A 12,415-nucleotide genomic window follows, 5' to 3' on the forward strand; every position below is an offset into this window, starting at 1 on the left:
AGATAAAAACTTCAAAAAATAAACATAGGGACAGGATGGCAACAAGACATTCTGACTTTATATACATTGCAGTCAGCCAACATATATTACATATTTGCACTTTAAATGAAACTACACACAAGAAATTTCATTCAAGCTAAATAACAACTTCCCACCTGTAAGATTTAAAATCAGCTTGTTTAAGGTTAACATCAGGTGTTTTTAAGCTAAAATCTTTTAAGAGAGTGATATTCTATATTGTAGCCTTGACAGCCTTTCATCATGTTCAGTATGTCAGGGATAGGCGACTGATTGTGCATGTTCATTGACAGGAGTGAGAGAAATCTAAGATGTAAAAAATCGTGCTTTAGCCAAGGCCCTAACCTTGAACAGTTACTCTCATTCAGGATTGGCCACACTTGTGAAGAACACACACACACACACACCACACACTGACACCGCTGTTCTTTCTAAAATTAAATTTATGACAACCCAGTGCCCAGTCAGACCAAATTCAGCCAATAAATTCAAAACAAAAATAAAACGGACAGAAAAAAAAGAAAAATGTCAATATACATGGAACCAGACACAACGTCCAGTTGTTAACAAAGGGAGAAGAGTTCAACAAAATACCGTCAGAGCTGAACACTTAGGAGGAGTGTATGAGGGAGTCAGAGAGTGAGTGAGTGACTGGGAAAGATACATATGAAAACAAAAAGGGGCATCACTGCTCACAGAGTTTTATCACAGAGTTTTTGCTTTAAAGTAATCCGAACAGAAAGTAGCTTGGGCCATTTCAGTAACTTTTTTTTTGTATGCTTGCACAAATCACTGCTGGCCAATAGGAGACCAGATGAGGCATCTGTTTAATCATTGGTTTAGCTCTATGACAAAAACTTAAAGAGGAAATACACAACCCCACAAAAAAGGGTGTTAAAAGGGCAGACGCAAGTTTGGAGGTCCAACCATGGCTGCGATAGCATTGAGCCATGATCGTCAGATGATCGGACAGTTCTGACTTGGTTAATGCACATCTGGAGTTTTTTAGAAGATATAAATAAATACTCTTACAATAGTGGAAGTTTTGACATGTGAGGAATTCAATATGGGTAGTGAGCACTTAGGGGACTGATTGCGATACTGGTGGAAGTGGTAGCGGTAGTGGCATGAGTGGGAGGAGTCTGTTGACATTTCAGAGAATTTGAATTAATGGACAGATGGTTCTGACCTTCCTGAATATGACAGTGTACCACTACAGCTGACTGACCAGAGAATCCTTTCCAGTTCATAGTTTAGACAGGTCCAACCACTTTCTACATGCTGTATCAAAGGAGCAATAATTTAATCCTGAATTAGGCCAAGAAGCCAGACAACTGGTGAACGAATTGCCTACGTTGGTCACTAAAATTCATCAAGCACAAAGTTGCATGCAGCGTCCATTGCAGTACAGTATTGAAACAGCACTAAAAACAGGTCCAGGACATTTAAAAAGCCACAAAATGACAACAGCAGGACTGACAAGACAGCAGCATTTTGAGGCATAAAATGAATACCATCTTGAAATTATTGACAGTAAAGTGTGTGTGTGTGTTTGCGTGTACATATGTCAACTTTGTGCTCTACTACGAGCTTCCCTTTATGAAATAAATACAGAGAACCGGCTGTCTGACAATTCAGTTGACTTAACCATCAACAAAAGGTAGCAAGGAGAACCTTGCATAACTGCACACAAGTACCCAGTCCTGTGACTAACTGAGCCACATCCCCTGCTGCGCTGCAATAGTCTTCATGTATTCCTGTGCCAATGAGGGTGTTTGTGAGTGACCTCTCTGTACAGCGGAAAAAAATCATCTCATGTAGTCATGGTGGTCTGGTTAAAAGATTATGAATGTCTATTGGAGGGGTGGGCTTTCAACTTATCCCTGGTCTACATCCAGTTATGGAACTGCTAAACCCCACTGGACTATTCAAAAGACATCTCCCACTTTCTGCTCCCCTGAATATAACCCCTCCTCTCTCTGTCAGGCCCGTCTCATTGCATCATCTTCATCCTGTTGAGGGCGCTGCCGGCCTGGAACCATTCAATCTGCGTCTCATTGAAGCTGTGGTTTAGGGTGACGCTCTCTGTGCTGCCATCAAGGTGCTTAATGACAGCCTTCAAAGGCTGGAGATGGGGAAAAAACAACAAAAAAAGAAACAGAGACTGAACATAGTATCTCAAATTCACACCATTTTCAGTCTTTTACAGTTGGATGGAGGAAATTAAACAGAAGAAGAAAAAGATGACATAAAACCCTTCAACCAATTGTCATTAGCCGTAACAGTTACCCTGTAAATTGAAATTATTCCATCGGTTCATTTATAGGCAAATAAAAAATAGAGTCTGAGAGTCTAGAGTCTGCGATTCAGTTTCGCAAAAGGTTGTTGATACCCTTTACGTGCTCCTGAAACACTGTGTTGATTGGCTGGGATTGTTTATGGCTTGGTCTAACCCACTATGTTTGTTTCCATTTACAGAGCCAGGACTGTGTACGAAGACCAGAGTTTTTTTAAGCGCAAACACTGAATAGACAGCTAGAGGACTGTGAGGAGCAATTAGATGAATTTGAAAAAGTGTGCGGGAGTAGAATCGCAGACTACCCCTTCAATGTAAATCTAAATTCATAGAACCAAGAACCCTGTACAAAAACAGTGGCTTTGTAGGCAGTGTTGACACATATTACTCACCTTTCCTGGAGTAAGTTCCTTGAGGCCTACAATTGTGATTTTGTCATCTGGGCGAATCTTGTCATAGTCGGCAGCGTTGTCAAAAGTGAGAGGCAGCATTCCCTGTTTCTTCAGGTTTGTCTCTGGAAAAAAAAAAAAAGACAAAAAAAGACAAATGGTTGGTGTCTATGTTTTAATCAAACACAGAGGGCCATGCTTACGAAGGGTGCATAGCTTGTGTTTTACTGGTCAGCCTCGAACCCTTAAACACTTGGCGGTGACGATCGCAATTTATGCACAACGACCAGCGCCTATTCAGCTGGTCACGTCTAACTTGGCTAATCGCACGATGATCAGTGTTCAAAATGAATCACTTGCTGCATAAGTCCTCATTCTATTGGCTGAGCCAGACCTGTATGTTCCGGCCTTTCAAATATGCCATATTGTGCGAGTCCAGTTTGAAGGCTACTGCCGAAAATAAATGCCGTGAAAATCTAACTTCATTATTCATTATTTACAAAATAATCCAGATAAAAAGGTATAAAGACAGTGAAATGATAGTTTGGAAATTGTATATCAATTGTATGGAACGCATCATTCCAAAAATGTGTACATGTTTGCATCCACTTTAGCCCCAAAGCTGTAATACTTTATATAGCTCTGGGTAACAATTACCAAAAACTAACTAACTGAAATAATACTGTGATCGGTTTAATCAAATGTAAAGTGCCAAGCCATATGGAAATGGATAGAGACTATGGAGCTGTAGGCAACGGCTGTTTTGTACTGGGACACTGAACAACAAATTAACAAGTTCTGATCTTCCTCCCATGTACCACTGCAATCAGGCGTTTTATAAATCTATAGGTAGACATGTGTAAGGAACCTCTTTTAAGACGAGCATGCATGTGTGAGCAGGATTTTTTCTGTTTTAGTGTGAGTGTCGTGTACCATGAATCCGAGCGAAGCTCTTGACGAGGATGACCCTGCCCCCCAGGTGGCGTGGCTCCAGAGCGGCGTGCTCTCTGCTGGAGCCCTCGCCGTAGTTCTCGTCCCCCACCACAATCCAGGACACGCCACTCTTCTGCAGAGGGGGAAGAACAACAACAACACAGCAGTGAGGGGAAGAAAAAAACAAAAACAAAAAAACAGTAGGCCACCCACAATATGCTCAGCACTCACACTTTGCAAGGTGTTTGGCATTTAGGCCAAGGGGCACACTGCTATTTTTAAACTTGTGATGATCACCACCAACAGCGCTGTTAACTCAAGGTCAGTAGAACAACCATGAGGCACATACAAGCACTACATTACTGTTTAACTCCAGCGGGTACTTCTGCTTACCTTGTAGTGGCGAGCCACATCAGGAACGCCGCCATATTCTCCAGTCAGCTGGTTCTTGATCTTGTTGACGGCGCCGTTCTCTAGGTTGATGGCGCCAATGAGCATGTTGTTGGAGATGTTGTCAAGGTGACCACGGAATTTGAGCCAGGGCCCTGCGGCGCTGATGTGATCTGTGGTGCACTTTCCCTTCACCTGTGAGGGAGGGGTAGCACACACACCAATAGTTAAGAAATTGAGAAAATGATTGCAGAGATTATGATTTCAGTCTCTTTCACTAACAGTGGAGAGATTTATTATGGAAAATGTACATGATTTGAACAAATAGAACCCCCTGAATTACACCGAGGGTGACCAACTTTTCAGCAACAAATGTTCAGCCTGAGCGGATTACCTTGATGAGGACTTGCAGGTCCTCCAGGTCGCCGCCGCTCCACTTGTCAAAGGGCTCCAGCAGCTGCAGGCGGTTGCTCTGGGGGTTGACGTCCACACGGAGGCTGGAGCCGTCTGGCGGTGGGTACTGGTAGGTATCCTCACCAGGGTCGAAGTCACGGGCGGGCAGCTCATCACCAGTGGGCGGGAGAAGCTTGAACTTCTCTCCATTGGCGGCAGTGAGGAAGTCGGTCTCAGGATTGAAGTCCAGCCTGCCGGCAATGGCCATGGCTGTGACGATCTGGAGGCAAAAGGGACGACACAACGGAGATAAGGAGCAGGTAGACAGAACTTGGACAAAGGTTACTTGTCTTCACTGAAAGCGTTAGAGGTTACAATCTGCAGCGACCATGTGAACATCATAGAATGTCCTTGATGTACCTCAGGGGAGGTGACAAAAGCGTGGGTGGCAGGGTTGGCATCGTTTCTGCCAGTGAAGTTACGGTTGTAGGATGTGACGATGGTGTTCTTCTCTCCCTTCTTGATGTCTTTCCTGAGGGGTTAGAGGGAAAAAATGCAATTAAATAATATGCCTGTCAGCATAAGGCATTTCAAAAAACCGAATTTAAACCCAAATCAGCCAAATACCATCCATGCTTCTCCTCAATAGGTTTTCCATGTACAGACGTGGACAAAATTGTTGGTACCCTTCATTTAAAGAAGGAAAAACCCACAATTGTCACTGAAATAACTTGAAACTGACAAGCTCCAATTTGGTCTCATCTGTCCAAAGGACATTCTCCCAGAAGCCCTGTGGCTTGTCAATATGCATTTTGGCAAATTCCAGTTTCGCTTTTATATGATTTGCTTTCAACAGTGGTGTCCTCCTCGGTCGACTTTTGCTCAAACAGCGACTGATGGTGCGATCTGGCACTGATGTACCTTGACCTTGGAGTTCACCTCTAATCTCTTTGGAAGTTGTTCTGGGCTCTTTGGTTACCATTCGTATTATCCGTCTCTTCAATTTGTCATCAATTTTCCTCTCGCAGCCACGTCCAGGGAGGTTGGCTACAGTCCCCTGGACCTTAAACTTCTGAATAATATGTGCAACTGTAGTCACAGGATAATCAAGCTGCTTGGAGATGGTCTTATAGCCTTTACCTTTAACATGCTTGTCTATAATTTTCTTTCTAATCTCCTGAGACAACTCTGTCCTTAGCTTTCTGTGGTCCATGTTCAGTGTGGTACCATGATACCAAACACCACAGTGACTACTTTTCACCCTTTAAATAGGCAGACTGACTGATTACAAGTTTGAAGAAGCCTGTAATGCTAATTAGAGGACACACCTTAGTTTAAACATGTCCTTATGGTCAAATTATTTTAAATCTTTTCCAGGGGTATCATCATTTTTGTCCAGGCCAGTTTAATTTTTTTAATTATTATGTTGAACCACAATTCAAAAGCAATGTCTGATTTTCATTAGTTCATTTTCAGTATTTTTATTTTTCATATTGACAAGCCACAGGGCTTCTGGGAGAATGTCCTTTGGATAGATGAGACCAAATTGGAGCTTGTCAGTTTCAAGTTATTTCAGTGACCATTGTGGCTTTTTCTTCCTTTAACGAAAGGGTACCAACAATTTTGTCCACGTCTGTATTTACCCGATAGCCCTACATATGAATTTCTGTTCTTGTGTTATGGAGCATCATTGATCTTGTAAGATCCAGTTGTTTTTATGTTATATTTTTGTTATATATAGGACAGTTAATGGAAGGGGAAAATAGAGTATTTGTATTTCTGAATATAAAACATGAAGGACAAGATGCATCATGATGCATCGAAAATCGTTTAATAACTAAATTGATACCCTTTGAATCATAATCAAATCAAATCATGAGGCCAGTGAAGATCCATGCATAGAAATGCATCCCAGATGTTATACTAAAACCAGACAGTTGAATATGTTAGATGATGTAGAGAGGTAGTACCTGTCCCACTGGCCAATGCAGGGTCCACAGGCGTTAGCCAGCACCACACCTCCAACGTCACTTAGGATCTTGGACTGCAGGCAAACCAGGAAATATGATTTGTTTGATTTAACCTTTACCCATCTGATTTATAACAGAGCAGCTATAAACCCTAAGCTGTCACATCACAAAATGTGATTGACCAAAGCTGTCCATTTCCTAGTACTTACATAACCGTCTCTCTCAATGGTGGCACGAATCTGCTCAGACCCTGGGGTGATTGTGAACGCGGCCTTGCACTTGAGGCCATGGTCAAGAGCCTGCTTGGCAAGGGAGGCAGCTCTGCCCATGTCCTCATAACTGGAGTTGGTGCAGCTGCCAATCAAACCTGAGAATGGGAGAGATGCGCACAATTAAGACATGGGAATTATAGTTCAGATGGTTTCAAGTGACACTGAGCTAACTTTAAACAGCTCCAAAACAGGAACTACAGCTTGTACTTACCCACTTTGACCTCCAGAGGCCATCCGCTGTCTGTTGCCGTCTTGCCAATTTCAGACACAGGGTGGCACAAGTCAGGGGTGAAGGGTCCATTAATGTGGGGTTTCAGCTGAATAAGGGAAGAATAATCATGAACAAGACAAGCCCGAACTGATACTTCTATACCTAGTAATGGACCATACATTTTTTTTTTTTAAACGAACGAACGCTCAAGGGACTGACCTCACTCAGGTTGATTTCAATGACCTGGTCATATTTACAGTCCGCATCAGGCACTAGCACGTCCTGGTACTCATCAGCCAGAGCAGCAATTTCTAAAGTGAACGGGACAAAACAGCGTTTACAATTCATAACAATGATTTCACAATATCATTAGAACTAGGCAGCATCCAACAGCAAACTGTGCTGGTTTGGACACTGAACAGTTACAGGTGAGGAACTGGAGAGGTCAAGGACAGCACCTACCTCCACGTCCGGTTTTTTCAAGATAGGTCCTCATACGGTGGTTGTAGGGGAAAACAGAGGTCGTGGCCCCAATCTCAGCTCCCATGTTACAGATAGTTGCCATTCCTGCACAAGATAACAGCAAGGGATAAAATGACAGCATCATACAATTGTGAATTCCAACTCTAACATACACAATAACTAGATAAATTACATACTGTGTGGAGTATTAGCCCTAACTAAATTACAACACACTGATGAGAACAATATTCATTATATTAATTACTGATGAGAATAATATATAATAATATTGTAAGGTCAATCATTTGTCTTTGATCTCTATGGGTGCTTAAAGGTTGTTTAGATCACACACATAAAACACCCAATCTCATGTGACATCATACCTGTGCAGGAGATGGAGTCTACACCAGGTCCGTGGTACTCCACAATAGCTCCAGTGCCACCCTTTACAGTCAGTATGCCTGCTACCTTCAGAATAACGTCTTTGGGGGATGTCCAGCCAGACAGAGCACCAGTCAGCTTCACACCGATCACCTGAACAAACAAAAGGCTTCATATTGTGAACTCAACTCACAAATATCACCAATCATGATCACACAATGTATGAAGAACAACATCCTCCACAATGAAATGTTAATGTACGAGCAACCGGAGTCTATTTTAAAGGCTCTGTCTGCTAAGGGACATTTCTTTAATGAAGTAGGTCAAACCACAGTGGCGAGACAAGAGAAAAATGAAGACACTATGGGGAGAGATGAAGGAGAGAGATAAGACAAGAACTCACGTTAGGACACTTCAGCTCCCACGGTATGTTAGCCATAACATCCACGGCATCGGCACCACCCACGCCAATACAGATGCAGCCAAGACCGCCGCCGTTTGGCGTATGAGAATCTGTACCAATCAGCAGGACTCCAGGATAGGCATAGTTCTCCAGGATGATCTACAGGCAGGGATTACAAAAACTCATTCTTCATCAAGCTGTGAAAGAGATATGTGACTCTTACGACATTAGCTGATAGAGAGGAAGAGTTTGAAGACTGGCTTCATTACCTGATGGATGATCCCAGAGCCTGGTTTCCAGAAGCCTACACCATATTTGGCACCAGCACTGGCAAGGAAGTTGTAAACCTCCTTATTAATGTCCTGTGTCACATCCAAAGACAAAACACACACGATCAGTAGTTCAGCGCTTCTCCTCTTACCGTGCATAGGCAGATACGTAGCATAATTCTTCAGATTTGAACCGGACTGGCAATCAGACAGAATTGGGACACCTCATGGCTGTGTTTAGGTCGGATAGACAAGGCCACAGAGTAACTGCTGCTTATCACAGCTATGATGATATACAATACCACCATGACCTTGAGTGTGATATTCCCTTTATGCAGCAGTTAGTAAATGATGAATTCTGCCAAGAAATACAGGGCATGATTTTCTAAATTCCAACATGAACAAAAAAAAAAAAACATGACAGTGCTGTATACAAGCACCCACAAAATGGCTTTTGTTCTGTCAAAGCAACCTCAGTTCAGTGGGGATGGCAATAATCCAGAAATTCTCTATACCATCGATATTTCCAAAGATTGTATTTATTATTAAGTTATTTCTATTTCATGTCTTAAAAGATCAGGAGTAAAATGCTTTAAAATCTAAATCTGCATGACCCCTCACCTTCACAAACCCTGCCCCCACCCCCATTCTTACCTTTGCCCTTTTCAGGTCCGTGGGTCCACCAGTCTGGGCCTCAATGAGATGGTCACAGTGGATGGTGGAGGGCACAGCCACCTTGGGCAGGCCACTGCTGATGAACTGCAGCATGGCCATCTGAGCCGTGGCGTCCTGCATGGCCACGCGGTCTGGCCGCAGACGCAGGTATGTGCGGCCCCTGTCAATTTCCTGTCCATGGGGGTCTTCCAGATGACCGTACACAATCTTCTCCGACAAGGTGAGAGGTCTGTTGAGCCTACCAACAGAAAGAAGCAAGAACTGTAAAAGGCTTGTCATACAGGTCAATGGGTTCAAATCAAATGAGGAGCCTGTTGAGGCCAAGAGGACATACGGTGGACAAATCGCTAGCAGTCGTGTCAAAAACAATGACTGGGATATCAACATTTTACAGAGATCATAAGCAACCAACTTATTTTAGCAGGCAAGAACACTGGTGCATTTAGGCATTGTGGGGGCACAGCACTTACCTCTTGCGCACAATGTTGACATTGGCCTGGAGCTTCTCATAGTTGATGTGGGAGGTAGGCTCAAAGCGGCTCATGGACACTTTGGCCTTAGCGTTGAGGGCTGCAGCCACATGCATGCGGCGGGCACCCTGCCCCAGAGCTAGCTAAAAAGGTACACACATAAACAGCAAATCTAAATATATGTTGTTGTTGTTGTTGTTGTTGTTTAATAACGGAGAAATACCCCAATACAGAAACATTTCAATAATTATCTTAGCTAATCCTCTCAATCAATTGTTTTGCAATGAAGTACCATGTCAAAACCTCATATGCTGTCTGTCTGTTGCCATGTCATTAAGTCAATTTTGACCAACTGTAGCTACATGGACCATAATTAGACTCTACATCCCTTTTAGAACCAAACCTACATCGTCACCCACCAAAGTATGGCTGAAAAGTCCGTCATTAGTGTCTCACCTCAGCTGAGAGCACCACAACCACAAACTATTTAAATGTATCATCTGTACAAATATACTGTCTCCATCAGAACCAGTTACAACGTCTCTCACGAATCAATCTGTTTGTGAATAGATACCTATCTTTTATTCCCATTAAAGAGGCAATCTTCTGTTTATCTATTCAAAGCATGGGCAGGCAAACATCATCTGACACTTGTACCATTAGGCTGTGTGCGTAAAATAAACAATGCCAGATTTCACTCCTACACTAGCCTAGATGACATTACATAACAGAGAAAATGGCAATACAGCAGTACCATGGTATAGTTACATTCAAATACAGCAGATAGGGGTACGTTCCCTTAGGGGTCACTTAAGGACAACCAAAAAATGGTCGTAAGAGCGGACTCAAAAGTGCTGCTTGGCTAAGGCCCAGTATCAAGACATTTTGAGTAGATGTGGATTCATAATTTCCTTAAGCAGGATGGGTCAAATGAATCTGACCAGTATTAAGGCAAAAACATCGCAACATCGCTACTCCGACAGCTGTTCAGATCATTACAGGCCACGTCATGATAACCAAGCACATACAGATTTAACCTTGGATTTAACGGTGATCAGGTAAAAACAACAGAAAGTAAAGAAAATGACCCTATCGAATATTCTTGGCTGAGAAATTAACGTCACAAGAGCTTCATAGGTTAATTACCGTTTAGCTGACGTTATGATATATTCAGTTAACAATCAACAAGACCATATATTGACAAATTAGAGGCATTAAGTGACAGTATCGATTTTTTATTTCTCGGGAGAACATGAGTTATATGTTAAATATACACACCCTCTACGAAAACGCATAGTCATTGTTTCAGTTCGTCTAATATTCGTCTTCTACACAGCCAGCGCCCACAGCACTGAGTGGTTGCTATGCTCCGTAGAGATAGCTAACGCCAGCTAGCTTGTTTGTCACCTTGTGTTAACCTTGCTAACCTAAGACGATTCTCAACAACGATGGACGAAGACATTTTGGCTGTCACTCAAGGAATTTGCGATAATACGTTTGCCAGACTACATCTTTTTCTAACTGAGGGGTATAAACATATAATTGACAAACTTTCACCCAATCCAAATAGGTAAAACAGTAGCTTGCTGCAAACGTAGCCAGCTAGCTACCAAGCTAGGCTAGATTCTCAGAACACGGTGACCTGAGATTCAGCTAGGTTAGGCCAGCTACCGCAAGGGGCAAAACTTTTACAGAAACTGTCATTTATACATATGAAACTAAACATATTTCTAAAATTAAACGAGTGAGAAACACAACACGGACTTATCAACAATTACTGAAAAGTTATCACTTACCCGAAGCCGGGTGACAGTTAAGCAGTAGGTTGCCATTTTGTTCACTGACAAAGATGTGACGAGAAATCTTGACGTCACTCTATGAAGACATTTGATCGTGGGTACCAAAGACGTCACTTCCGTGAAGCCTGCTGCCACATTTGTGCTCGATTCAACAATTATTCCAATTGTATTATAAGAATTTTGTAACCAATAGTAGCTAGGTAGTCATAAATGTTAATATATAGTAATAGTATAATAATAATAATATAATAATAGTATTGTTTTCTGTTTATAGTTTCTTCAAATTTAGACTTTTTAAATGTAGTATTTTCGCATCCGCATCCAACAGCACAACATATCCCCTAAGCGTTTTGAACTTTCTGTGGGTTGTGACCGTGGGTTGTGACCCTAATATGTCTGGTGGGGATGAGTCTGCCTACAGGTGGGAGATTGACCATCTGGTGACCTGGTGTGGACAGAACAACCTGGAGCTCAACGCGCTGAAAACAGTGGAGATGGTTGTAGATTTCAGGAAGAACCCAGCCCCACCCACCCCCATCACCTGAGTGACTCCCCAGTTGACAGTGTGGAGTCCATCCGCTTCCTGGGCACCATCATCTCCCAGGACCTCAAGTGGGAGCTAAACATCATCTCCCTCACCAAAAAGGCACATCAGAGGACTTTCTGCGGCAGCTGAAGAAGTTCAACCTGCCAAAGGCAATGATGGTGAACTTTTACACCTCCATCATTGAGTCCATCCTCACCTCCTCCATCACCATCTGGTACGCTGCTGCCACCGCCAAGGACAAAAGCAGACTGCAGCGTGTCATTCGTTCTGCGGAAAATGTGATTGGCTGCAATTTACCATCTCTCCATGGATGTGCAGAGAGGTGCGTACACTATTAAAGGCCAGAGACGCAGCCTACAGATCAGGTGATGCACCAGCGTACAGCGTAGCCAGGGCAGCACTGAGGAGAGGCATAAAATCTGCAAAAGCCAAGCACAGGCAACGTGTTGAGCAACTTTTCCACACTCACACCAATCCGAGACAAGTATGGGAGGGAATAAGGGCAATCTCGGACTACAAAGGGACTGCGTCATCCCC

General features: G+C 42.9%; 1 protein-coding gene across 1 annotated transcript; it reads right to left on the reverse strand.

Moving 5' to 3' along the window:
• Positions 1 to 36: 36 nt before the first annotated feature.
• Positions 37 to 11,430, reverse strand: aco2 (aconitase 2, mitochondrial). Its single transcript, XM_012814589.2, has 17 exons — positions 11,329 to 11,430; positions 9,533 to 9,675; positions 9,042 to 9,300; positions 8,388 to 8,480; positions 8,119 to 8,277; positions 7,718 to 7,868; positions 7,335 to 7,439; positions 7,092 to 7,183; positions 6,873 to 6,978; positions 6,599 to 6,756; positions 6,390 to 6,463; positions 4,840 to 4,951; positions 4,421 to 4,699; positions 4,030 to 4,221; positions 3,637 to 3,769; positions 2,707 to 2,828; positions 37 to 2,143 (listed from the first exon to the last, which is right to left on the reverse strand). The coding sequence occupies exons 1-17, from the start codon at positions 11,362 to 11,364 to the stop codon at positions 2,012 to 2,014; spliced, it is 2,346 nt and encodes a 781-aa protein (XP_012670043.1). The 5' UTR covers positions 11,365 to 11,430; the 3' UTR covers positions 37 to 2,011.
• Between the last annotated feature and the right edge of the window lie 985 nt (positions 11,431 to 12,415).

The sequence above is a fragment of the Clupea harengus genome, chromosome 23 (genome assembly GCF_900700415.2).
Source record: "Clupea harengus chromosome 23, Ch_v2.0.2, whole genome shotgun sequence".
NCBI classification, from domain to species: Eukaryota; Metazoa; Chordata; class Actinopteri; order Clupeiformes; family Clupeidae; genus Clupea; species Clupea harengus.